The sequence below is a fragment of the Eublepharis macularius genome, chromosome 18 (genome assembly GCF_028583425.1).
Source record: "Eublepharis macularius isolate TG4126 chromosome 18, MPM_Emac_v1.0, whole genome shotgun sequence".
Taxonomy (NCBI): Eukaryota; Metazoa; Chordata; class Lepidosauria; order Squamata; family Eublepharidae; genus Eublepharis; species Eublepharis macularius.
The window spans coordinates 25,855,698-25,883,635 of NC_072807.1; the positions used below are offsets into that span (position 1 = coordinate 25,855,698).

Sequence of the window (27,938 nt, forward strand, 5' to 3'; positions counted from 1 at the left end):
TTTTCATACGCATGGTTCTGAGATACCCAAGATTGAATGCTGACAGAATTTCAAAACCAAATTTATGAAAAATCTCAATTTTTGCACATGCAGTAATTACATTCTGCTACAGTTTATGATATTAAGTGCGTCTCCCCTCTTCCCGCCAGCAATTCTGGAAGGAACTCCAACTTGAATGGGACTTCCAGCTACGCAGAACCTTTTCTTAAAATACACACTTCCAATTGCTTCACCAATTTTTACTCACCATCTTTCAGATCCTGAGTTTCTTGTGGTAGAGAATCGAATGCTTTTGCCCCAACAGACATCAACTTCTCCACTCTCTCCGCACTGATATCAAGAGGACTAGGAAGTTTACTACACACCATTGCTAAATTTGCAATGTTAAGGATACAAACAAATGTTATCTGGCCCTGTTCATTAACAGTTTCAGCTGCAGCCACTCTTAAAAACTGTAAATAATAACAGTGTGTTTATATAGCGCTCGACAGATTAATGCCCACTCAGAGCAGTGAACAGTCAGTGTTATTATTATCCCTACAATACAGCTAGGGCTGAACTCATGGCAGTAGTGGGATTCAAACTAGTAGACTGTTGATTCACAGCCCAACCACTTAACCACTACAGTGCAGCAGCACAGGCAAGTATCCAATAATATGTGCAACAAGACAAAAAGGTTTCCCATAAAACTAGGACTTCACACTAAAAAGTTTAGACATGAAAGACAATCAAGGGCACTAGCAGAGAGATCCTGAAACTCAGAAGGCGGCAAAAGGAGGAGGGGATTAGGAATAACTAGTAATCTAAAATAATAATCTAGCAGTGATGGGCTCCACAATCTGTGTTTCCAGCTTCCCCCACATTTGGTGCTGGAATAACCCAAACAAGGAGGAGGCTGTTGGCCCTGATAAAACTCTGATACTCCCGCCACTCCCAACTTCAATTCTTTCACATCATTTGCCAGGCTCCAAAGAGTCCCTCAAGGATACAGAGAACAGCCTGGGATACTGGCAGCCACTGACTACAAATAGCATTAAGCTGAACTTTTGGGTCCGTGTGGCGTGATTCACGAGTGCCGATTTTCACTCCCAGAGAGGAGACTATTTTATCAATTTTTTCCTTATCTCTAAATACAATTGCAGAAAGAGAGAGAGAGAGAAGCTGCAATTAACGAGCTGCAACAACTACCTATTATAGTACAAAAATAAGGAGGCAGGGATCCTCGAATTCACTGGTCAACTGAGATCAACCAGCTATGCTGTTATTAAATGGGAAACATATAGCTAGCCTTCCTGATCCAGCCCAAAATGACCTTGAGCTGTGGGTCACACACACCCCAGTACCTTTATATGGGAAGACCCCGCTTATGGAGTTGATCCCCCACAAGTATATTTGGCATAAATGAGGCCCTAGCAAGGGATGTTTATAAAAGAAGTGCTGTAGTGGGTAGGACTAAGATCTAGGAGACCCAGGTTCAAAACCCCAATCTGCCATGGAAGCCGGCTGGTAACTTTGGACCAACTAGCCTAACCTCACATGATCACAGTAAGGGTAAAATGGAGGAGAGGAGAATGATGTAAGTAGCTCTGGGTTCCCACTGGGAACAAAGGCAGAATATTAAATAAATAAATAAATAAATAAATAAATAAATAAATAAATAAATAAATAAATAAATAAATAAATAAGGGACCAAAATAAAAGAAAGCGATTTAGGAACATATTTCGCTGACCTTTTCATAACAGCTTCGTAGAGGCTCCATATGTTGTCCAGTACCAGCTGCACAAACAAAGGCTTCTTTCCTTTTGACTAGAAGAAAGCAACATGTTATTATAGGTTGGATCTGAAAACGACCCACCGGCTCAGACAGGTTTTAAAGGAGGCTGGACAAATATATAGAGGATAGACTGATGGACTGGATATTACGCCATGAAAGCGAAACGGACCTTTCACATGCAGAGGCAGAATTGCCTCCGACTGCCCAACAGCGGGGGAGCAGCCCGCAGCTGAAAGCTTTTGCCAGCAGCCCTGCTCGTAGGCTTCCATGCGCCATAAACTACATAGCCTAATTTGGCCAGCTACCATCGGCAACAGGATGCTGGACTAGCCAGACCACTGGCCCGATTCAGCAGGACTACCTCTAAGTCCCTAACCCATGGATCAGTTTTGCAAGTGGTGGGCTTTCCTCCAGCACAAGGTCTGCAGGATCCACCCTAGTTCTTTCCCACGAGAAACTAGACATCACACCCAGCCCACTGCGCAACCCTGCCAATGCACTGCCATGATACAAGACTATAATAGGGAATGGACGGCTTATATAGGCTTCCCACAACTTCCTTCAATCTGCCTCCAGCCCAGTGCTGAGTATAAACTTACCCAGCCATCAGCTAGTGGTGGCTGTTGATTTGGACAGCATCAAATCACTTGTTCTCATGGGTGGGGAAAGGAGGAGGTTAAGAAAGGAAGGAAAATATAGTCCTTTGACACATACCAAAATGAGTGATTGTCAAAGCTGAGCCAAAGCCAACCATCTAAATGTAGCTTTGTGCATGGCTCCTAGTCCAACTTACTTAACGACAAACGGGCCACAGCAAGATAATCTGTGAATGGGCAGCATTGGCGTTTTCAGGGTGACTGTTTTTTCAAAAGAGCACTCTTCAAATACAAAACAGCACTGCTGTCTACTTCAATTAACTGTTGGCAAGTTCATTTCCTCTAGCAGCAGGCAGGAATACAAGGAGAATAGCAATGAGTTTTAGGGTTAGCTGAAGAGGAACACAGCGATACTACCTGGTCGCTTTTCATAATTTTCTTGGCCTTTGTGTTCAAGTAGTAGTCTCCCCACAGAGTCTTCAGCAATACCGAAGGCTTGATTCCAATCTTCTGGCTATACAGCTTTGCAAAATGCTCAATGCTGGAAACAAAGGAAGCAAGCTCTTGACAAGCTCTTGACACAAGCATGTCTAAATAAAAACCAGACTTCTTCACAATAAGGTATCTGCGTCAACCTGCATAGCAACCATATAACATATTTGACAACTGGAGCTACGTTCTGCCTAGGAAGCAGACGCTCAGTATGAATAAAATGAAGGATGGAGTCTCAAGGCACACTGCATACCTTCATTTAAGTGTTAATATGCCAAAAAAAACCCATGACCCACTTTATGTTGACTGGGGCTTTGTTCACGTACTGTAGCACCACGTAAACTTGCACGTGTGAACGCACTGCCACATATCTAAAACCACAGAACTGGCAGGCTATCATATAAAGGCAAAAAGTTATTTTAAAAGTTTAAGCATTTTATATTTATTTACTTCATTTACACTTCAACTTTCTCCCCAATGGGGACCTAAAGTGGCGCACGTTCTCTCTCCCTCCATTTTATCCTGCCACCACCGTCTAGAAAGAGGTTAGGTTGAGAGTGTGCAGCTCGCCCAATGTCTCCCTGCAAGATTCCATGGCAGAGGGAGGATTCGAACTCGAGCCTCCCAGATCCTGGTCTGACCACGACAGCACATATGAACACAAGACATAAAGTGTCTTAAGACATAGAGTCTTAACTACTAAAGCAGAATCCCAACCAAAACCAGCATAATAATCTTACATTTCATGCAAGCCTTCTATTCCAGAAGGCCAAGAATAAATTCTAATTATCTGTCAGCTAGCTTCTAATTTCCCTTCATTCTCTAAATCAAATTAGTTGTAATTTTTTTAACCACCAGTAATATATTTAATCATCTTCTGATGAAACAGGAAGTGAATGTGACTGGTAGATCCTAAAGGCACTCTAAACCTTTATTACTTAAAATCAGACTGCAGTTAAGAGACTGAACAAGCATATCAAAGATGCTTCTGCAGGAGATTTTCCTTCTCAAAAGATTTACAATTGTAAGCATGCTTCACCAAAGGTAGTCCTAAGAAATCCAAAGTTCTCAAAATAACTACACTGGTTACCAACAAGTTTTTGTGTTCTATTTAAAGTGCTGCTAGGTTGGTATATTTTATTGTACATGGCCAAAGGCCATCACAAAAGTAGTCTTAAAAAATATAGAAGATGACACACAATTAGCAAGCTAGGCTGCCAATGAAATAAGCTTTGCCCTACCCAAACAAATATGAGTATAATTGTTAAAATTTCCCACACACTAAAAATAAGTTATTTTGCTCAAGAATGATTTTCAGGCACAACATTTGCACAAATTTTCTTGGAGGCCAAAGCAATTTAGAATGCTGGTTTTAACCTCTAAAATCATTAAACTGCTTAGTCTTGTTGCATCTTACTGATTCATCCACTGGTGAAAAGAGGGAGGAAACTCTTTTGAACACAGAAAAGGCTATATTATACCCCAGTATACTGGAGGTCATGGGACACATGTGGACAGAAATCACATGGGACTGGAGTTCCTGTGAGGACGAGAATCTGAGGGGACAAGCTGGCAGGATCCAATCCATGCTACCATGACAAGCACCTCCTTCCAAACACTTTTTTCCCCTGAGCAATAACATCAGCTGCAAGCACTCCCATTCGAAAAGTTCTAAGAAGTGACCAGAATGAAACCTCCTCCTACAGATTCACTTGCCTTCTGGAACCCTCTCCTCAGCTGTGAAATTTCAGAAGACCTTCCCTAGAAAACAAACATTTCCAGGGGCTATAGGTAGGCTCAGGCCACAAATATAATCAAACCAACCACCCAAGTCCTTAGCATTGTCTCTACCATGCACTCTTCCCAGTTCAAAGCCAGCCTCAGAAATACACAAACCTGTCACTCAATTAGACACAAGTTCTTACTCTTTAAAACAGTCAACACTCAACGCCTCAGTCTCTCCAGGACATACAGACTTACAAGTTCAAGAAGTTTCACTTTTAGCAACAAAACTACCACATATGTTGTCCCCCAAAAGGGGAAAATAAATCAGCAAGGTTTTTTGCCCATGAAGTTACTCATAAGACTGTTATGGGTTCCTGAGCATCATCAAGTGATATACACATACATCTTCGTTGAATTCTAAAATGAAAAAAGGTATACTGCAGAACCCAGCAATAGGCCCCAGTAAAATTGCTTCCCTCTTAAAAAAAAAATTATGGACACCACTCAACTTCTGCACATGCAGTAATTATGTGTACAAACTGGACAATCTGAGGGTTCACCTGGCTGAGCAGGAAAAAATGGATCAACTACGAATCAGTAACTCACCCAAAGCCCCAGCCGTCGATTGCACTGGCAAATACCACGTTCCCCTGATCTGGTGAAAAGTAAAGGTGTGAATCGTCGGTGTATTCCAAACCCGCACTCCAGTCGTACACTTGGTCTCTATGAGCAGAATCAGAAGTCAACTGAGTTTCCATGTCTTTCTCAGCCCTTTCTTCAAGCACTTTAGAGGTGAAGAGAGTCGCAGTGATGGCATTCACCTAGAGATACATTCCTTTGATTTATTTCTAGTTTTATATTGCCATCTATTAGATCCTAAACAGGTTCTTAAGGTGGCTGACCGTAAACAGCCCACCCTCAAGTGTATGTTGATACACATTAAGAAATACAGCAGCATAACACCATGAAAGATACTAGCAAACACACCAGAAACACTATCAAAGCGAAAACAGTGAAGTGCCCCCCCCGCAAGTTAGACCAACACCCCCAGAGTTAAAACTGTTTTCACTAGTTTGCTAGAACTACAAGCAAGTGCTACTGGCATGCCACACTATTTTATTTATTTAAAAGGTAAAGGTAGTCCCCTGTGCAAGCATCAAGTCATTACTGACCCACGGCAGACTTTTGTTACGGGGTGGTTTGCCAATTCCTTCCCCAGTCATCTACACTTTACCCCCAGGAAACTGAGTACTCATTTTACCGACCTCGGAAGGATGGGAGGCTGAGTCAATCTTGAGCCGGCTAGCTGAACCCAGCTTCCACCAGGATCAAACTCAGGTCGTGAGCAGAGCTTGGGCTGCAGTACTGCCGCTTACCACTCTGCATCACGGGGCTCATTATTTTTTTATTTACCCTGTTTTTATTCCTGCCTTTCTCCTGTAAGATCGATGGCAACTTACAATAAAAATCACATTGAATAAATTCTACTATACAACGAACAGCACCAAAAAATCCTAGAGTTTCAGGTGAGTAGCCATGTAGGCCTGTAGTAGAAGAGTAAGATTTGAGTCCAATAGCACCTTAAAGACCAACAAGATTTCCAGAGTATAAGCTTTTGTCAGTCACCTCCTTTTGTTAGATCTGACAAAGGAAGTATGACTTTTGAAAGCTTGTAACGCTGGAAATCTTGCTGGTCTTTAAAGTGCTACTGGGAAAAAAACCTCTCATGTGATACACTGATCTCACATGTGTCATATTCCACTCCCCCCATAAAATTTTTCAGGGCCTCATGCACAGAGGAGGGTGAGGCTCTGAACACCCCCCACACCCAGTCTACCCCCCACCCCATCTGGCCCCAGAAACATTTATTGTAGCATACCTGTTCCAGGATATTCTTCAAGTGAGAATATGCTTCCTGGGGTGTAAACTTGAGTTCCATTATGAGCCGATCTATTTTATTAATCACTAAGACTGGGCGAATGTTTTCTAGCCAGGCCTGTCGTAAAACTGCGTGTGTCTAGTTTAAAAAAGAGAGCATGATGTGAATGAGATCTCATGAAACTGAAAAACGTAAACAGCTTATTACATAGCTATAGCCTGATGCAACTGTGCAAGGTACATTAGAGAACAGGCTGTAGGGATGTGCCCACCTTCCTTCCTTTCTTGCATATGAACTACTTTTCAAAACTATACACCAGCATTAAGCACAGTAGTGCAGACCAAGATTAGAATCAGGTATGCTCCTAGCGCTGATCCAGGCTGGGTTCTGCTCTTATAGCTGTACTAATGAAGACATCCCTGTCATTGCTGGTAAACCAGTACTTACCAAGACCCATACACATGTGGATCAACAAACTGTCTTATTACATAGATTCCAGACTCTTAACTATATGCCCCTAGATCTCATGCATAACATTCATGACTAGAGAAGGGTACAAAATGAACTGCGGAACAAAATTCCGTATGGAACAGCCGGATCATAGTCAAAGAACCACGTGTTTCGTGGGACTGTGTTTTTCCGAACCAAACGAACTTTTCTTACCGTTCCGTTGCCAGTTCGGGCACTTTTGGCACCAGATACTCTCTCGCCCAGGCAACGGTGGCAGTTTTTAGCTTGCCTCCAATCTGAGGCCTCCAGGCTTGATTGGCAGCTGTCCCTGCCAACTAGAGAGCTCCCACTCTGGCCTATCCAGCCAGGAAAAGGGGGGGATGGTTAGAATCTCCAAGGCAACTGAGGTGATGGGCCTTCGGCAGCCATGGTAACACCAATCTCTTCCTTCCAAAACCATGTTAGGCAGGTTTTTCTGCCAACCAGAGTGCTCCTGTGTTGTTCAATCTCTTGGCTTTTTCCATAAATAGGGGAAGCCGTGTGATTCCTGGTTTCAGTTTCTCTAGAGTGGGAGAGGGAGGAGAGCTTGGTGGCTGGCTGTGGTGTTGGGATTGGAACTTGGATCTTTGGCCTGCACTTCTGGCTGCTGGAAAGGGGCCGAAAAGCCTCTTTTCTTTTCTCTTGCTTTTTTGTTTTTCTTACTGACTGGGGAGGTTTTTTGGGAAAGGGTGCTTTTTCCCTTTCTCCCCCCCCTTAGCTTTTCACCCCCACCCCCCACCCCAGCTTTGGGGCTTTATGACTCAGAGACCCATACTGTAATCTCCATGAAACTTGGAGGGTGGCTGGAGGAAAGGATACTGAAAACTCCCTGTGAGTTTGGGCTCTCTGAGCATGAAGGGGGCCGTCCTGCCCCTCCCCCCGAACTGGTTCGGAAATCGGGCGAGTTCTTTAAGTTCACGTTCCGTGGAAATTAATGAACCATGAACTGAGTGGTTCGGTTTTTTTCGTTCCAGGCCCATCTCTACTCATGACATTTTCAATGATCAATATTTTCAGGCTACTGAATGATGTGTATTAGAGACACCTCTAGCTGAAGATGGTGGTGTCTTTAAGAACATTTTAACTTCTTTCCCCCAAACATGTTTCCCCTCTCCATCACCTGTGGACAGACTCCTTCCACAGCATCTACCACAATGATGCAGCCATCACATAGTCTGACAGCTGTAGACACTTCAGAAGAGAAATCGACATGGCCAGGGGAGTCTATTAGGTTGATAAGATACTCCTGATCATCTAGAAGAAAATAAGTTATTTTAAAAGAGAACATTTCTGAAGTACATTTGCCCACTTAGAAGGAATTATAATTTATTAGCACATGGTTTCATGTTAGATCATTTTTTCCACTTCATCTCGACTAATTCCTGCATCCTACAAAGCTTTTATTCAAGCAGGTCTCATAATTCCCAGCAGACTTTTCTGGTAGCTAAAGAGAGCCCCACCTTATCTGAGTCATAAGTGAAAACGCTAACTGGCATCCCTCCCATCAGCTCTGGGACCTTATCAAGCACTATTTCTACTGAACTAGTTCTTCATTTTAATAAATACAACCCAAATGCTATACATGAAGTATACCAACAACTTTACCTTTTCCAAACAGCAATGTAATTGCACTCGATTTCATTGTAATTCCGCGAATCTGCTCATCTTCTCTACTGTCCAAATATCTCAGCTGTGTGAATGAAAAAAAATGCAGGATTCACATGTGAGAAAGTGTAGGTGGGAAAAGGTAATGCTGGATATAAATACTGAAAATCTTGTACCTTTCCTGCCAATCTACTAGATATTATTCCATTGCTAGAAATCAGACAATCAGCTAAAGTTGTCTTGCCTGGGGAACAAAAACACAAGATGTTAGAATAAAACACATGAACCAATATAAGATAACACGAAGAAAACATTACATTTCTGCAACACATGCCCCTAACAGGAGATACAATCTCTTCAATCTAGTGGGCATCCATGCACAAAGCAAACATGGAAGAATACCGCAATGCTCATGTAGTCCTCAAACAATCAATGTAACAGATTAGAGTTTTACACTAGGATCTGAGAGACCCATTTTCAGATCCTCACTTTGGGTGACCTTGGGCCAGTCACACACACACACACAGTCTAACTTAACTCACAGGATTGTTGTGAGGATAAAATGATGAATTAGATGTTGTTTAAGCCACTTTAGGTCCCCATTAAGGAGAAAAGTGGAGCATAAATCATGTATGCAATAAATAATCCAAGAAATAAAAAGTTACAAGCATTACGAACTAGTCTGTCTGCCCCATGCTTAACCTACTTATTATTTACATGGTAACTTCTCCCCTTTTTGCTAGACCAACAGGTTAGTCCTGCCATAGGCATGGCTGGAAAACCTTCATCCACACCCACTCCTTCATGCTAAAATCCTGCTTCTCACAATAAGATTAACAGGCCAAGGAGAGAATCCCTCAGCCCTACTCCCAACACAGTGACTTTGACTATGGAAGATGCTTTTAACATGCAGTCTTGCAGGTAAAAATCACAACAATTTGACTACTTGCCCTGCTGAACTTCTGCAGTTTTTTTACACTGTTGGACTTGTCACTCTCTTTTTAAAAAATTTTGATTAAAGAGGATCCAATGTACTGGATAGTATGATCAATACACTGAACACACACACAAAACCTCTACATGGGGAAAGCCACTTCATTTACTTTAATCCAAGAGAGCTGTCATCCATACTGTCAAATCCAAGGAACATTACAAGGGTGGGACTCCAAAGTAACCTATACTCAAAATCTGACTCATTCTGCTTATAGAAAGAGACAAACTTCACGCTGCTGATCATTAAGCAACAGTTTAAGAGACTAATTACTGACTGAAGAAAAACAAAATTCTCCTTAACAGGACCCTGTTGCCTTTATGTCCTGCTTGTAGGCTTCCTGGAAGAATCCTGCTGGACAACCACTTTAAACAGAATGCTGGGACAGACAGACCCTTGCCCTCCCTGGCCTGCTCTTAAATTCTTATTCACTCATGTATCAAGGTGCCCACCTAGTACTTACAAAACACAGAGATGTGCTGCAAGGTAGCAACCAGCTCATTTCATGGCACAAAGCCTCTTTTTTAGAGCACTGGCATCTTCATCAAAAAGATTTAAGATGGTGTACAATCATAAGCTCAGAAGCGTCTCTTACCATGGTCCACATGAGCTAATATACATATATTCCTGATAAACGCCGTCTTTTTCTGAAGTTCAGTCATCTTACTCAAACTAGTGACAACCATGGCTGGATACTCTGCAGTAAATAAAAACATTTTATACTGAGAAGCTCAAGTGGCAAACTGTATAAAAAGTTGCAAGGTTATAAAGTTTAAGCAAGACTAACACTGCAGTCAGAGGCAGAGTTACTTCACATTAACCCAATTTATTCAAATGGGCATAAACGGGAATATCTATGCCTAATACACTATAAATACACCACCATTCTTATAAAGCTTCAAAAAAAGCTAGGTTATTTAGGAATTATCATGAATACCAGATCTTCTAGCCATTGCAGTCACTTTTGGCGGCATGGATCATGTTTTACACTTTTGTGTTCGGTGGTATTAATAGGTTATGTCTTGATATTGTGGCTTTAAAAAAAAAACAATTGTGGGCCAAAGGCAGGCAAAAGGGAGAGAGCAAAACAAATGTAAGATATAACAGATACAAAACAAACACAAATGTTAAGTCTAAAATAAAACCAAAACAATTTATTTCATAAATACAAGGTATAATAAAAGGTAGAACACGGCAAAAATATCAAGCAAAAGCAAATTTAAAATCCAAATATTAAATTAAATTAAAAAAACAAGTGTTCTACTATTTAAAGACAATAAAAATATAAGATACAAATAAAATTTCAAATAAACACTGATATTGTATAGAACACAAAATGTGAAAATATTTTTTTGCTGGGGTGTAGGGCTGCCAACTGCCTGATGAAAAAGAGCCCAGGCTCTTCAAATACAGCATTAGCGGAATGCTATTCACCAGGCGAAGTTATTTTCCTCCATGCTATGAAAAGCCTTTGCTATCCATTTCCACACCTTAAGCCTGTGCTAAACGGACAGAACATTTTTCTCCAGGCCTGCTGGCAACACTATTGGAGCTTCAGGTGCGATCAACTTTGCTTAACAGGCTTAGAACAGGGGACGCGCCACCTCTTCCTTCAGAAACACACAACACAACACAACACAACACCACACAGCCTCTCTTCAGGACCGTCTTACCCGCCTGACAGAACTTCGCTGACTTGCGCGCCCGAACCAGCGAGCGAAAGAACCCGGAAGCGCTGCTCTCGCTTCCTCGCGACCACCGCCGGAAGTCCCTCGCTCCATATCCTTCTGCGCACGCGCGGCCGGCAAAGAGGTGGGCGCAGAGCTCTGCTTTCCCTGTAAGCGCTGCCCGAGCTCCGCCCACGCCGTTGCGCGGTGACGTAACCGGAGAGGGGGGGGAGCTCTTTGCGTGCGCGCGCAGGGACGCCGGCGGGGTTGCTAGGCGACGGGGCGCTTCCTTGGTTACCGAGCGGAGGAGGAGACGAAGGAGAGACTCGGAGAGGGCAGAGGCCGGCGAGGAGCAGCCGCGGCCGGGAGGATGAAGCAGTGCCTGTGCCAGATTTGTACCTGCGGGTAAGGGAAGCGCGGAGAAGGGAGGAATAAGCGGAGCCCGCATTTTTTCATCCGTTGCCTAGACCCTCCTCCTCGGGGATGGGGCTTGCCTGTTCAGACGTGACGGGTGCCGTACACGCGTGTACGAAAGTGGTCACCAGTGGGGCTTTCCGGGGAGGGGGCCCTTCCTCCAACAGCAGCGTGCGTCCGCCTTCCGAAGCCTGCTTACTTAGCTTCATCATGGATGATGATTTGATTGCTTATTTAGCTATTTATTTTAGAACCCGCTGCTCTTCCCATGGAAACCCAAAGCGGCATACAGTATCGTTCTTCCCTTCTTCCATTTTTATCCTAATAACAATAATAGTGTGTTTATACACCGCTCTTCTAGGCAGATTAGTGCCTCACGTAGATTGGTGGACTAAATCATTGTTATTATTATCCCCCAAATACAGCTGAGGAGCTGGGGATAAGACGAATGGCTTCCCCAAAGCCACCTACTAAGGTCAGGGCACCAGTGGGATTTGAACCAAAAGAATGATTTGCAATCCAACCACTTAATCTCTATGCTATGGCAGGTCACAACAATGATCCTTATGCACATCAAACCTGTGAGGTAAGTTAGGCTGAAAAGTCACGGAGCAAGCAGCCATAGCAGAGAGGGTTTGAACCCAGGTCCTACTCCAGCATTTCAAGCACTACAGCATGCTGGCTAAATGCATATAGAATGGCAGTGCTCATTTGCACAGAAATCATAGTTGAGTGTATGGCATAGTGCTTAGAGCAGCAGGATTTTAGAGAGCAATAAGATTTCCAATGTATAAGCTTTTGAGAGGCAAAGCTTCAGATAGTGCTTAGAGTATTGGACTAGGATTTAAGAGACATCAGTTCAAATCCCCATTCACCGTGAAACTACCTAGGTGGCTTTGGGCGGGTGGTTTTTCCTCTCTCCATGTCCTACTTCATAGCATTGTGAGGATAAAATGGAAAAGGGAAGAACTGTGTACACTGCCCCTCAGAAGATGGGACAAAAATGCATTAAATAAATAATTTGTCCACAGCATATAACAACAGTGTATACAGTCCCCTTCCTGCAAACACCCATTCTCTTCCAGCATTAGATCCAGAGGAGTTAGCCGTGTTAGTCTGTGGTAGCAAAATCAAAAAGAGTCCAGTAGCACCTTTAAGACTAACCAATTTTATTGTAGCATAAGCTTTCGAGAATCAAGTTCTCTTCGTCAGATGCCTGATACAGAGACTGGTCAAATATAGAAGAGGAGGGAGGAGAAGGGGAGGAGAGAGAAGAGGCAATTAGGGGGGGAGGGGGAGGGTGCAACCAAAACATTCCTTTGCTAGTATATGTAAACATTTCAATTTGTAAATAGACAGAGGACTTTGCACAAGGAGATTTGACTTCCAATCCTTGCAGAGTCTTAAAACTGTTTCTCCATCTAACCTATCTGCCACATAAGCTACTGTAAGCTCTTTGGAGGAAAGGCAGAAAATATGTTGTCAGGAAGAAAAAACACTGGTGCAGAAGAGAAACTCCCCACTCTTGAGTAGCACAATAGCTATAGAAAATCTTGTCGTTTCCTCCTTACTACCAGTACATCATGTGTTGATGCTCTCTATGAGTGTGCACATATCTTTAAGCACGAGTGTGCAACTGCATTTGGGGAAATGTTGGTGAAGGTGCCTGGAGTTTCAGGTGGCTTGTGTTACAGGATGCTCAGAAGTGCCACGTAGTTTCCCACAACAAACACAAAGACAGTAAGCACTCTCCAGGCATTGCTTTTGTGGTGTTTGAGGACAACACGACTAGTTCCTATTCGACAATGGTTGCTGCGGGAGACACCAATGTGATACACACCAACCATGACAACAGAGTGAAGTGAATAGTAACTCTACCAATCCCGGTTCTACAGTCACAGGAAAGTAGCATGCACCTGCAAGGGAAATGTTAGGGCGGGGCAGTGGAGAACTTTACATTTAAATTAAAAGACACCTAAATAAGCTCTCTGGCTATTTCCAGCCGACATCCCATGTGCAGATTCTTTTATTTATTATTTATATAGGTTCTTATTATTAAAATTTTTATTAATTTTATTTATTACATCTCACCTTTCCTCTCAATTAGGGCCCCCAAGGCAGCAAACAACATTTTAAAAAACTAAAAATTAACTTTAAAAGCAGTACATGTACATGAAACTAGTCATTGAAAACAAATAAGGGGAAAGGTCAGTTAAGGGATAACAGATGAAACAGAAAACCTTTCACCAACTGGTAGAGGACAGTGATTGAAGGGGGTAAATGAATCTCCCTGGGGAGGAAATTCCATAATATCGATTCCCTCTCATGGGTCCAAAAGACTGGCGTTTCTTCAACCATCTGTACTGGCTGCAGTTCCAGTTCATTGGTTTGGTCCTGCCTCCTTCCAAGCGGCATTAGCTGGGTAGGCAACTCGGCTGTTTCTCTGCATTAGCTATAACTGGATCAACCACTCTGGCTGCAGAGACGCAGCAGAGATCCCCTTGCTAACATCTCCGCTCTACTTCTCTAAGCTGCTGCCTTCCACTTTTGTGAGCGGCCCAGAAATGAAAGGGATAAGCTCTTCTAAAAGCAAGTTATTTTTATACAGCCTAAACATGCATTTTCTTGCCTATGAAAGCAGTGTATACCTTTCATTTTAATTCCTATTTATTTTCATAAATGATCTTGTATTTTCCTTTGGGTAACAACTCATACCCAGCGGCTAGAATCCAAGTACCATAAGGGCTTACAGTACACTCCTAAGCAGAGTTATGTCCGCTGAGGCCCACTGAGTTCAATGGAATAAGGAAGGTATAACACTGCTTTGGATTGCACCACCAGTCTCCTTTTTCTCTTAATAGGAGCCTTTCATGGCTTATTGTAAACTGCTTTTGAAACAGTTTCGAAAGCAGTTGAGGACGTAGGATGATTCTCACCTGATTAACGAGTCTGTGTATGTGTTTAAATTCCATTGCACAAACCTAAGCAACATTCTGAATCCTAGCCAATATAAACGTTGGGCGAGACGATACTGGAACTTCGAGCCAAACGAATAGGTTTCCAAGCTGTTCTACACTACAAAACATATACAAACAAATGGATTAAAGAAATAAACATTGCCAATGATTTTTGCAGTCAATAAACTCTCAAGTGGTTACTGATTTTGGCAGCATGTTGAATTTGCTTTGCTTTTGCCACAACACTGCATTTCTGTTTCAGTGGGATGAGATGTTGCTTGGGACTGGTTACCTGGGGAGCTGAGCCATCTCTGCACCGGGATTTCCAAGAAGGGAAGAAACAATAGAAAAATACAGTGGGAGCACTTTGTTTGCTTTTAGGATCGGGACGGCCATCATTCTCATTTCCAAACATTAGTGTGTTTTATTTATCATTGATATCTGTGGCACTACTTTTGTAAGCCTTAAGAAGACTGTGCTATTTCATTTAACATTAGCATTTACTCGATAATTGCTAAGTGTGTCATACATACACATTTTTTCTGCATTGTGTATTCTTTCACAGCCTATCGCGATTGCACTCTTATGGCTGTAATAGTCAGAGTGCAGCAGTTCACCACAATCCAGTGTGCGTGCATGTGCTCTGTTAAGTGCCCTCTGCTCCCATTAGTTTAATTCATGCTCAGACATGCACACAGTGTACTAAAAGTCGCATTCTTTCATCCTAAAGACTAATGAGAAAAGGGGCTAGAGACACCTGTAACAATTTTCAGCACTTTCACCGAAGTACAATCCCCAAGATTCTTTGCAGAAAGCCATAGCAATGAAAGACAAAATTGTGTAGCATAGATATGCTCAGTGGTGGTGATGGAGAGAGCCCTCAAGCGGAGTTGACTTATGGCGACCTCTGGTGGGGTTTTCATTGCAAGAAACTAACAGAAGTGGTTTGCCATTGCCTGCCTCAGCAACCCTGGTCTTCTTTGGAGGTCTCTCATCCAATTACTAACCAAGGCTGACCCTGCTTAGCTTCTGAGATCTGACTAGATCAGGCTCACCTGGGCTATTAGGTCAGGGCAGATATGCTCAGAAATAGGCTGCAAACTGATCATTTTCATTTCTGCCTTTTGGATTTTTTGGATGGTCCTGGTGCTTCCCTATCATTTGGTCAACTAACAGGCTTGCTGTTTGCCTGCGCATGGTGGGTAAACCCTCCCCCTCAAGAAACTGAGAAGTGGGAGAGAAAATAACCGGAAGATGGCTTCCATAGTGATGCTCTGGGACTTCCCCATGTTCCTGTGGTATTTAACACAGAGATTAGGGGAAATTCCTACAGTATCACCTGGAAGTGACATTCCATCCTCCACCAAACTCCACCCTCCCTAGGCTCCACCATTAAAACCTTTAGATGTTTGCAGAGGCAGTGCAGGCAGCCTTACCAACTATTAGACAGATTAAGGGGCACAGCACTCTGTTCACAGATTGCAGTCAAGGGACATGGAGAATACTCAGTCATTGAAGGCCCTAAGCTTGATGTAACAATGTGATGGTGGTGGCAAGTACCCTCAAGTCATAACTGACTTATGGCAACCCCTGGTGGGGTTTTCATGGCAAGTGACTAACAGAGGTGGTCTGCCATTGCCTGCCTCTGCAACCCTGGTCTTTGTTGGAGGTCTCCCAACCGATTACTAACCAAGGACAACCGTGCTTTGCTTCTGAGATCTGACAAGATCAGGCTCACTTGGGCTGTCCAGGTCAGGGCGATGTAAAAAAGAGAGAGCTGTTACTGCATATGCAATATGAATATGCATGGAGCCCTGAATCAATACCTGCAGAACAAACAAAACCCGGAATGGAAACAGATTTATACTATGGAAATAGTATGAGGGGAAAGTGTCTCTTATTTGTTTAACTCTAAGCTGCACATTAGGCTGCAACTTTTGAACCAGGCAGCTGTTCTGAACAGCAGTTTGATGTACAGCAATTATCCAGTAGTAACTTCTCTCTCTGTGCCATGAAAAGGTACACCTGCTGTTCTCTGCTGAGTCCATTTTTAGAAAGTTTCTGTTGCAAGCTAGGCTAGTGCATAAGACTAGCTTGTTCGAAGAACCTTGTTTAAAAACATACTGAGTAGGGGGATATACCATTTGTTTGCACCATGAAAGGCCTGGCCAGGTTTTTGCAAAGGACATTTCAGAGGCAAGTTGTTTTCTTTTCTTTCTTTCCTTTTTTAAAAAAAAAAACCCACAAAAATGTTCCCATAACTGCATTTGTGCAAAATAAGCGTTGGATCCTGACAGCTCTTGAAGAAGTACACAACTTTGCTCTCTTGTTCAAAATAATACAGTTGGAAGCTAGACCAGGTATTGGTTACAGCTGAGTGTAGGATGCTTCCATAATGAGATGTAAACATTTTAATTTCATTTAACTTTTCTTAAACCCCCCATGAGTTGCAGCTGTCTAGAACCAGAGCTTAAGAAAACAACTCTCGCTTGCACGCACAGCCAGGAAACAGATTGCCTTCCCTGATGTGTTGGCTAGTCAGCAGACTCAAACAGGAATTTTGGCCCTCAGAAACACCGAATGAGCTGGCTCACTTGTAGCCAGTACCAAAGAGGTACCAAATTTGTGCATAAATGAGAGCATTGAGTGTGCAGAAGAACTGGTGCGATCTTTGGTGGGATGCCTTTGGAGTGCAAGAATTGCCTCGATGGATGATACCAAACTTCAGCATCCTGTTCTGGATAGAGGCAGGCAATAACTGCTGAATGGAAGATCTACTGAATTTAAGTTTCACAACTAGAGAGCTATTGCTGTAGCCCTGTGACCTTGAACTAGGCCTGCCATCGAAAATGTTGATTTGGGAACACAAAGGGGATATTTGCATGCTTTTCCTGCCAGTTGACTTCCTTGCATTCATGAACCAATCAGTTATAATTAGAGGTGGGCACGAACCAGGAAAATGGCGGTTCATTGCAGTTCGTGGTTCATCGCGTTTCATGAACAACAAACCGCCATGAACTTGCCTGGTTCGCGAACTGGTTCATTTGGTTTATGAGTACATCACTTCCGGGGCTGCAGAAGGTCTGCAGAAAGCCCATTCCCCCCTGTTGCCTAGGTAACAGATTGATCGGCGCCAGGCTGTCTGCAGTGACGAACCAAAAAAACGAACCAAACAAACCGCTTTAAAAATCATCGCAGTTTGTCAGAAATGAGCTCCGACAACTGCCAGTTCGCGAACCAAAAACCCAGTTCATGACAAACTTTGGTCCATATTTCAGTTCGTGCCCTTCTCTAAATATAATCTGTCATCCCAGGATATAGTGCCTAAGTTTGTCATACTCAAGTCTGTAGATACTCAAGGCCCACTTTCTGCCATCATCAGGATCCAATGGTTTGGCTTTCCCCAGGCAAGCACAGGGATTTCATGTCTGAATGGTCCATTATGGTTACTAGGTCACCTGCCAAGACATACCCAGATTCTTCATTTGGGACACATCAACTGTTCAGAAAGAAGAAAAAAATCAAGTGTCTCTTGTGTAATTCCAAACACTCCCCACCTGATTGCTTGGGAGCAATTCTTCCTCTAGCCCCAACTTATCAGTATCCCCCCCCCCCTGATTTATTTTAATATAAAAAGAGTGATTAATGTCAGGATTCAAATACCAAGCACACATTGCAATAAGGTATGTGTTTCCAGAAAATTCTGGTTGGTCATTTACACTGGCATCGGACACGACAGGAAATCCTTACCTGGTGAATAAATTTATCACAGTCAATGCCAGAACTTTAGTGTAGCAGAGAGGTCCGAGAAGAGCTAAAGATGAGAATTAGACTTTTGGAAACCTATTTTCAGAGAAAAGCTTTCCAGAATGTATACAAGTGAAAGTGGAGAAGGAAGGAGAGAGAGAGAAGGCCAGGGAGAATAATGACTGGTTGATTTCCTTCTGATGTCACAATCCATCACAGCCCACACAATAAACCTCAGGCCTTGACATCCACCAACGGAGCAGCAGACTGAAGAGGAGGTGAGACAGAGAGATATTTCTGATTAACTTTCAGGTACATAGGGAACTTTAAGATGCTTCTTTTTATGTGATTATAGAAAAATGTTGGCGGTAAGCTACCCCCAGGTGCCTTGAACAGGAGTTTCTGAGCTCCTATTCCATGAAGGCAAGGAGAAGTGGCTTCAATGAAGGGGAACAGCCATTTTGCCCTAACACCGTTGATCTGCAGGACTTTTTTGCTGGGCTTGAATCGGGAAGTTAAGAAATGGCTCAAGTGCCCCTTGGTCCTAGTTCTCCCCTCCCGTCGCTCTAGTGGGATTCAATCGAGCTCCTGTGCCAAGAGACACCACGGGGCCCTCAGCCAAATAATAATAATAACATCCGATTTATATACCGCCCTTCAGGACAACTTAATGCCCACTCAGAGCGGTTTACAAAGTGTTATTATTATCCCCACAACAATAATCACCCTGTGAGGTGGGTGGGGCTGAGAGAGCTCTGAGACAGCTGTGACTCGCCCAAGGTCACCCAGCTGGCTTCAAGTGGAGGAGTGGGGAATCAAACCCGGCTCTCCAGATGAGAGTCCCGTGCTCTAATCAGCCTGCCCCAGCCCCTTAAGCAGAACACCCACAAGATGCTTGCTTAGAACAGGTATGGTGCCACTGCTCCTGAGAGGCTAATTTGCATGGTCCTTTGGACCACCAAGCTAAACCATCATCCCTGAGAACTTTGCACCTCTATTCCCCCCTCTTGGCACATCCTGGCCTGTTGTCAGGGGTACCATCCCTCATTTTCATCCAAGTAAATCTACAGCACTCCAGTTTAAAACAGCAGTAAATCACATTTTTATGGAGAGCCATGCTATTGGTAATACAGGCAGTGCTTTCCAACAGAAGGGATACTAGAGAATCAACCTACTTCAGGGAGCCCCCCCCCCCCTTTGGGGTTCCTTTCTGTACTGGAGTAAATACTTGCTGACAGGTTAATCTTGTTGATGCCATTTCTCTTTTTAGTAGCTCTACTGAATTTCCGTGAGAGAGGTCCCAATAGCCATAAATCCTACTGAATCCTCCAAGGAGTTTTTATGCTTGTCAGCATTAGGGAATGGAGGTTGTTTGAGAAGCTGGAGGCCTTCAGAAAGATGAGGGCCAAATATAGACACTGTTTTTGCTATAGCAGAAACTTTTACTACAGCAATTAAAAGCTTTACTGAGGAATCCACTTTGTTTATAAGCACTTGCGATCTTAAGTCCTTCTGGGCATTGCGGCTTTTTATAATCAAATCAAGTTGTACTTGTAGGACGTGGCACTGTCGGGGCATCCCTTGGAGGACTGTTGCCTGAAAATACAAAGCAAGAATCATTTATTTGGTTGTCCAACTTAGTATATCTGCCTAGAAAGCTACATCTAGAGATGGGAGTAGCTCCTCTTTAACCCAATCTACATATGCAACTGAAGGAGATGATAGAATGGACTTTGCCACTTCAAACTGCAGGTGGTGGAGGGCACAGATTGCACTTTGAATGCTCTCCCCTATAAAGCTCCTGCATGTATTAAACGCTATCCTTTCTCTGGTGTTACAGGGTCTTGCTAGATGCAGGAAGCGTTTTTAAAGCAGCCATGTTCAAAATCATGACACCCCAGCAGCAGAATGAAGTGGTATAGTCTAGAATCCTATAAGTATAACCTGTATCTATACACACCCACCCCTTTATTTTAGAGTTATGAAAACATGTCCAAAAGTTATCTAGCGTTACTGATGGAGGACATGGGCCTTCAGTTCAAGGGTGTTACTGGAGTTGTTGAGAATAGGGATCAACTTTAACTTGCCAGTGGAGTTATGTTGATACCAAGAGGCACATTGCTGTCCTGCTGGAAGAGAGGTCTGAAATGTCACTAGTGGCACAGACAGCCACCCTGATGGAGGTCAGGAAACCATTGTGGAGAAACTCCAGTGTGATCCCTCAAGCCAAACGCACCACTCTTGCTCCACATAAATGCTATTCTAATCTAATAAGTTGTCAAAGGCTTTTGCTCTTCAGGGCCTCTAGTTGTGCCTGTTATTCTTGTAAAGAGCTTTTTCTAAAGCGCAGGTCAGTCACTCGCAATTTATTTTTTGGTTAACATTTCCATTTTTTTGGGACATGAAATAATGCCTTTTGGCAATGGCAACAAAGAGCCCCCTGTTCCTTAGTTGCTCTCCCCCCTCTCCTACCTCTGAGGATTGGACCCTGAGGAATGAATGTACAGGATGCTAAACGAGATCTGGGTAGGGAAAGAGATGCATTGATGTATTTCCAGGAAGTATGCAGCTCAGGTTCAATGTGGCAAAGCAAATGGCAATCCTCCAATAGCAGTTGAGGAAAGGGAGATGGAACACAGGCAGGATGAAGAGCAGTGAGTAGCAGCCAAGAGAGAGAAGTCTCCAAGTGGAGCTATGAGTGAGGTCACAGAGGTAACATTACACTCTGGCAGGGCCCTAGAGCCCTAAACAGCTTGGAGGCTGAGCTCAAAGTACCTCCTGTGCTGCCCGATCCATTTGTTAAGATCTGTTTCCCAAGCTCTGATGTTTGTGGCCCCACCTGCAGTGATTAAGGCACGTAGAAACAAGAGACAGGGCTTTTTCAGTGGTGGCTCCGTGCCTTTGGAAGGCTCTCCCCGCCTTGAGGCTTGCCTAGTGCTTCAGGCACTAGGTCAAAGCATTTATTTTAAACTCAGGCTTTTAACGGGAGGTTCCTGTCTTAACTGGAGGCTTTTTCTCTTTTTGTTGTTTGCTTCGAGTCTGTTTATGACAATAATTTTAGGCTGCTGAATATTGTATGTCCCTGGCTTGTTTTTATGGCTTGTTTCAAGATTTAAAAAATATAAGAGTCACCAACGATTTTACCGTATTGCTTTTATCTTGTATGCCCCCACAGAGCAGGCTCTGGAAAGGTGGCATATAAATTCTCTCAATAAAGAGCACAGGCTTTGCACATGAAAGAAACCTTATTTTATCCGATTATCCTATTTTCTTGCGGAGAAAAATGTACAGCCAACCTGAAATATGGAAGTAGAAACACTTGCATAAAAACAAGCCGCTGGATGCAAGTGCCATTTTGCTCCGATTGCCAAACGTGGGCTTCTTCGGCATGGAATTCGGCGCTTGCAGCTCTGCACTGAAATGCTGCAGCCTGGGGAAGGAGCCTTAGCTCCATTTCTCCCCGCTCTGTTTTGTGCTTTAAGTTCACAGTTCCTCTGATTTGTTTGCTTGTCTGTTAAATCTCAGGCGCCACCGTTGTCCTCACAATCCCACACGGATTTATGACTACGGAGGGGAGTCCTGCCACATGACGGAATATGTAGACAAATACCCTGCGTACGGCAATCTCCCTCTGGCCCAAAGCCTCAAGCCCAAGCAGGAATTCCAAAAGCATGGCGGGAAAATGGAAGGAATCACAACTTTCAGGTAAATGCTACACTGAGAGGCAGAAGTGGGGATGCCCCCCAAAGAAGTAGCAGGGGCAAGACTGGCAAGAAGCAGCAGGGCCAACAGAACCATTACATGGTTAATGAGTTAACTTGACCAATATTGTTAATTAAATTAAACAATCAATTACATTGGCAAAACTGGCATCAATTTGTAAATGGATAGTTCTGGGAGAAAAAAAAACACACTATTTTTAATTATGATTGCCCATACTGCAAAAGGCAGACATGTTCTTGGCATTCCCTCCACGAGAGAGGCGGCGAGGTTCTCTCTTCTAAAAGGGCACTGGCTATCCACGGTGTTCATAAATACTTCTATTAAGTTTTTTTAAAAATCTGCACCTGATTAAAAAGGTATACCGAACCAGTAAGTCTGGGTAAATGTTGCAGCATGGTGTAATAAGTAGTTAGAGTGTCAGACTAGGATCTGGGAGATCCAGGTTTGAATCTCTGCTGTGCCGTGAAAGCTCGCTGGATGACCTTGGGTCAGTCATACGCTGTCACCCTAGCTCACCTCAAAGTGTTCTTGTGGGGATAAAATGGAGGAGAGGAGAATTATGTCAGCCACCTTGGTTCCCTGTGCAGGAGAAAAGTGAGGATAAATAAAGCATGCAAATAAATAATTGTGACCCATATGCTATTTGGCAGCAACACCCACAGTGCCTTTCAAATAATTAACTTTAAAAAATTCCTTGGATTTGCTTATTTAAAAAATTGGTATTGCAGGCTTTCATTCTTTAAATTCTGTTCTTTGTTCTTTCCCTCTCTAGGTCTGACTACCTTCCATATGATGTGGCAAATCGGCCTGTCCGGGTGCAAGAAGAATACAAACCAGCACCCGGAGATATTGACCTGGGAACAACTTACCGGAGAGATTATAATCCTCACAAAATACAACCAGTGATATTAGTAAGACCATTAGAGAGGAAGCACATCAAAGGAGGAAAGCTAAATACGATACCCACATACCAAGGTAATAACATGGGCTGCTTTTGCAAAGAGAAGTAGATGCTGGCGTGCCTGTTGTAAGGGCTGGGCTGGCAGTCAGCCAATGATGTGCAGAGGTCTGCCTCTCAGTAGTAGACCCTCTGGTTAAATGTGGTGCATCTCTCGTCTGATGTCATCTATAGGCTCCGAGGCAAAAGACAAGTGTCCCGTTACATTGTAAAGCAGATCTACACTATAGACCCCATTGGTTTTAAATATCATTCCCTCTTCTCAGTGAACCATGAGAATTGTAGTTGTGTTTACTCGTATATGGTGGGTAGTGATCTCTTTTTCAGCATCCTTAGACTACACTTCCCAGGATTCACTGCAGAGAGGAAACTGTTTCAGTATAACTGGTGTAAAACTGCAGCTTGGTTTGTCAGATTCTCTCTTGCTCACAGTGGTTGGACATAATTAAACAGATGCCTATTGATGTGACCCAAAGCTATTATCATTAGCCAGCTTATTCTGCTTCTGTATGGCTTGTGGAGCATAATAAAGATTGACTGACTTTAGACAGCCCAATGCAGAGCTTGTGTAGAATGCAGGAGATCTGTGACCTCGGTATGGGATATTAGCAGCCCAATAAGAATCCAGTTATTAAACACTGTTCTTCTCTTAAAGCTGACTATAGAGCCTGGGAAATTCAAAGAAGGGAACCTCATAAAACAGACACCTACCATCCCCCCACCGGGAAGTTTGGGAACAGCACTACATTTCAAGATGATTTTCCCCCCAAGGAAATGACTCCCCGAAAAAGTTTTAAACCTATCGCGATGACCAAGATTTCTAACCAACCTTTCAATAGTGTCACAAGCCATCGCAGTGATTACGTGGCTCACCAGCTGGAACCAAAATGGGTGAGATCAAAAGAAGAGTATAAACCAAACAGCCAACCCTTCGAAGACGTCACAACCCACCGGTGTGACTTTAGAGGGCTTTTGGGCGAGCTTCCGAAGAGCTTCAAGCCTGAATACACTAAAATAGAATCAAAGGCTCATTTTAATGGAATGACGGAATTCCGTGATAGTTTTCCGCCATGGGCAGTTTCCTTACCTGAAGTCCACAAAGCAAAAGAATATGTTCCACCCACAGGTGATATGGACCTGAATACTACATCCCATCTTGATTACGTTGAACATGAAGTCAATCCAATTGTCCTCATGAGACCATTAGAAACTAGCAGGAAGAGTAACGCTCCCTTCCAAGGGAACACAACCATGAGGGATGACTTTCAAGCTTGGGATACCAATCGGCAAGATATGATCAAGAGGCCCCAGGAAATGCCAAAGCCTTCTGGGAAATTTGATGATATGACCACTTTCAGAGCTCACTACATACCACACAGTATAGTTCCAACTCAAAGCTGCAAACCTTTAAAGATGGCATTGTCTAGTTCAGCACCTTTTGAAGAGGGAACCATGTACCGTACAGAATATACTCCAAAGATGCAGGTCATCTGCCCAGCAACCTATCCGTCTCCTCCAGGATACGTTTTTGTAAGCACCGATTCTCGTGGCCACAAGTTCTTCCGCAAAGCTACACCAGATACCAATAAGATTGCTCACGCAAATGGTAATCATGTTCCAAAGGAAATAGCAGTTGTATCGTAACTCATAATTACAGCAGTTTGCATATTCTTGTATAAGTATGTTGATGACTATCATGCAATGGGAAAACTGTTAAAGCAACTAAACAATCAAAAATAAGCACACTAACAGGTTTTTTTTTAAAAAATTACATTTTTAAGAGATTGGTGAAGATTCAATTATTAGTAAAATATGTGTCAGTATCTCTCTGGAATCTCTTTTCTTCAACTGCATCTTAGAACACCTTTCAATAGGATGCTTTCTTTCTTCAATAGGATGCACACCATCTTAAATCTACAGCAAACACAATTCTCTCATCCCACTTTCTCAAAAATGTGTAGGAGCGGGGAGCTGAGGTAATACATACTTGGCACATCGGTTTAAATCCTTGGCATTTCCATTTAAAATATCTTACGTCGTGGAACTGGGAAAGACCTCTCCACCTAAGCACACAAAGTCACTTGTAGCAGTAAACAGAGATGTCTTAGCTCCATGCACCAATGCTGTGACTTGAGATAAAGTTATATCCTTATATATATTTTTTTTAAAAAAGAGCAGCAACATGATGATGATGATGATGGTATTCAATTTATATTCTGCCTTCGGGACAACTTAACACCCACTCAGAGCATTTTACAAAGCGTATTATTATTATCCTTCCAACAATCACCTGGTGAAGTGGGTGGGGCTGAAAGAGCTGTGACTGACCCAAGGTCACCTAGCTGGCTTCAAGAAGAGGAGTGAGGAATCAAACTTGGTTCTACAGATTAGAGTCCCGCTGCTCTTAACCACTACACCAAACTATTGTACTAATTGAAATATCAGGGTGGTCTCTAAACTGACATACCTTCCCCCCACCAAATATTTCAAGATGCTCTCAGCCCTCTGGAATCACATTCATCTCACACATTAACAAGTCATTCACGTGTTGCCTAAGCGGTCCCAGCTCACCGCAACAAAGGATGGGCCGGGATTGTTTGGTGCATAGGCCGTACAGAAATCCATGATTCACATCCCACTGAAAACGATAGAATTGTACATATGAATCTGCCTTATACTGAATCAGACCATGTGTCTATCAAGGTCAGTCAGACTGGCAACAGCTCTCCAGGGTTTCAGGCAGAGGTCTTTTACATCACATCATCTAGTCATTTTAGCTGGAGATGCCAAGGATTGAACCTGGGAACTTCTGCATGCCAAGCAGATGCTCTGCCATTGAGCCACAGCCCCCTTTAAAACTGGTGGTGGCTAAATTGTTGCCTTGGTTTTAGAGTAGGACTCAATCATAGCAATTTTATCTAGATTGGGGCCTGGGGGTTTAACAGGACACTTTGTTTTGGATTGTCCATTTCACTTAGGGGGGAAATGATTCAATATTGAATTGCATTTGGATATTCAGAATATGATTGTAGCTTTGGTTTGTTTGTGTAATTAACTCATGGGCTTGGTTAAGGCCTGTGAAACAGAGCGAGAACTGGCACCGCTTTTTGCTTTTCATCATTTTCATCTGATCCGAGCAGTGCGTTATCTTATATTCGTTCTTTCAGGGAAAGCCATTGTATAACTGAAGTCTCATGTAATCCTATGTACTGTATTCCAAATCACCAAATTCAGAGTCCGAGATCAGGCACTGAATGGCATTAAAGAAAGCACAAAATATATCATTAAGGGTAAAAAAGAAAAAGAAGAGGGCTTCTGTTCATATTATTCCCATTGGTATCCTTGGTACTCTCGCAGCACAAACTGAGGTTGGAGCCTGTTTGTTCTCTTCTTTGTCCTATGTAAATTTAATCTTCTGGAACTGGGGAAAATTCAATTAAAAGATGATATTATTTATGTTTCCTATTGTTGTTTTTTTACATTTGAAACTGGAGTTTGGCCACCTTGCCTTCGGAAGATAGCTTTCTGTAAGCACATTGTCAGCGTACAGACGCAGTGTATGCGTGTTTCTTTCAGACATCTGCCGTAGTGACAAGATGGGTTCCCAATCCAATCTGAGAACATGCTCTCAGTGTTGTTTTCTTGTCTTTTATTGGTAAATGACTCTCCGGGAATTTCTTCGTTCATTCCTTGCTCGCACAAGGCGGATTCACATGTACACTTTGACTATTTGCCAACTGGCAACATGTGCTTGAATAAATGCTCCTCATAGAAGGAAACCTACCTACGGAACTTCCACATTGTCTCACATCATGTCAGATGCAATGCTTTTCATGCATTCACTTACCTCTCATCAAATGTACACCCTACTTGGGTGGGAGCTGGAAAGAAATAGTTTGGGTTGTTAGAATACAGCCAGTAGAGACTAGATGTTGAGGGAAGGGAGGGTGAAGCAGGCTAGTATGAGGGAACACAGGGAGACTCCAAAGTTAGTTTTGCTTTTGTGGAGCGGATGTTGATTAAACTCCTTGACCGTCTGCATCTTGACTGTTTCCCCATGCTCACTTTGTTTATTTGTACATTCATCACATCCAATACTGTCAAGTCTTCAGTGACCTCTTGCCACAAAAAACCTGACCTTGCAGCAGCAGCAGCTACAATGGGAGGAGACATGCTCAGAGTAGAGTATCTTGTTTTACACACAGAAGGTCTGAGGTTCAATCCAAAGCAGGTCTAGGGAACAAGTGCTGGGAAAGACCCCTCTCCAAGACCCTAGAGTGCCACTGCCAGCCACAGGACTAACTTTGAAAGATTAATGTTCTGACTGCATAAGGCAGTTTATGCGCATATTTTCTTATTTCTGGGATGCGTACAGTACTTGCTTTCCAGGCAGAAGTTCCTAGGTTCAATTCCTAACATCTCCATTCAAAAGGATCAGGCATTGGAGATTTGACAGACCTTCACCCGAGAGGTCTGGAGAGCCACTGCCAGTCAGAGTAAGCAGTATAGACCTGGATAAACTAAATAGTCTGCCACAGTATAAAGTACCTTTGTGTGTTCAGCTACTGGTTAGGGCTGTGGTGGTGAGTGCCCTCAAGTCATACTTGACTGATGGCAACCCCTGGTGGGGTTTTCATGGCAAGAAACTAACAGAGGTGCTTTGCCATTGCCTGCCTCTGCAACCCTGGTCTTCACTGGAGGTCTCCCATCCAATTACTAACCAAGGCCGACCCTGCTTAGCTTCTGAGGTCTGATGAGATCAGGCTCACCTGGGCTATCCAGGTCAGGATGGTTAGAGATGTGGGGGGCATAAAACCCACTGTCTGATAAATCTTGCAAAATGACACTAACGAACAATTTCCATATAGTAATGCAGCTGGGATAACCAAGGTAGCATTTATTTTGTGAATGTCAAAATCA

At 43.2% G+C, this 27,938-nt stretch overlaps 2 protein-coding genes across 2 annotated transcripts in view; one reads left to right on the forward strand and one right to left on the reverse strand.

The window, feature by feature from the left end:
• The window catches only part of EFL1 (elongation factor like GTPase 1), a 55,090-nt gene extending 43,788 nt beyond the window's left edge, over positions 1–11,302 (reverse strand). The window contains exons 1-11 of the mRNA XM_055002997.1: positions 11,226–11,302; positions 10,148–10,249; positions 8,738–8,805; positions 8,562–8,646; positions 8,077–8,210; positions 6,468–6,605; positions 5,195–5,409; positions 2,789–2,912; positions 1,731–1,807; positions 990–1,126; positions 248–370 (exon numbers count right to left, since the gene is read on the reverse strand). Coding sequence (XP_054858972.1) covers positions 248–370; positions 990–1,126; positions 1,731–1,807; positions 2,789–2,912; positions 5,195–5,409; positions 6,468–6,605; positions 8,077–8,210; positions 8,562–8,646; positions 8,738–8,805; positions 10,148–10,238 — 1,192 coding nt within the window. The 5' untranslated portion in view covers positions 10,239–10,249; positions 11,226–11,302. The remainder of the gene's footprint in view (positions 1–247; positions 371–989; positions 1,127–1,730; positions 1,808–2,788; positions 2,913–5,194; positions 5,410–6,467; positions 6,606–8,076; positions 8,211–8,561; positions 8,647–8,737; positions 8,806–10,147; positions 10,250–11,225) is intronic.
• A 241-nt stretch (positions 11,303–11,543) lies between these two features.
• On the forward strand, positions 11,544–26,474 carry SAXO2 (stabilizer of axonemal microtubules 2). The gene is made up of 4 exons (XM_055002159.1): positions 11,544–11,624; positions 21,863–22,042; positions 22,833–23,035; positions 23,674–26,474. Exons 1-4 carry the CDS (start codon positions 11,590–11,592, stop codon positions 24,660–24,662), a joined length of 1,407 nt encoding a protein of 468 aa, XP_054858134.1. The 5' UTR covers positions 11,544–11,589; the 3' UTR covers positions 24,663–26,474.
• The last annotated feature ends 1,464 nt before the right edge of the window (positions 26,475–27,938 follow it).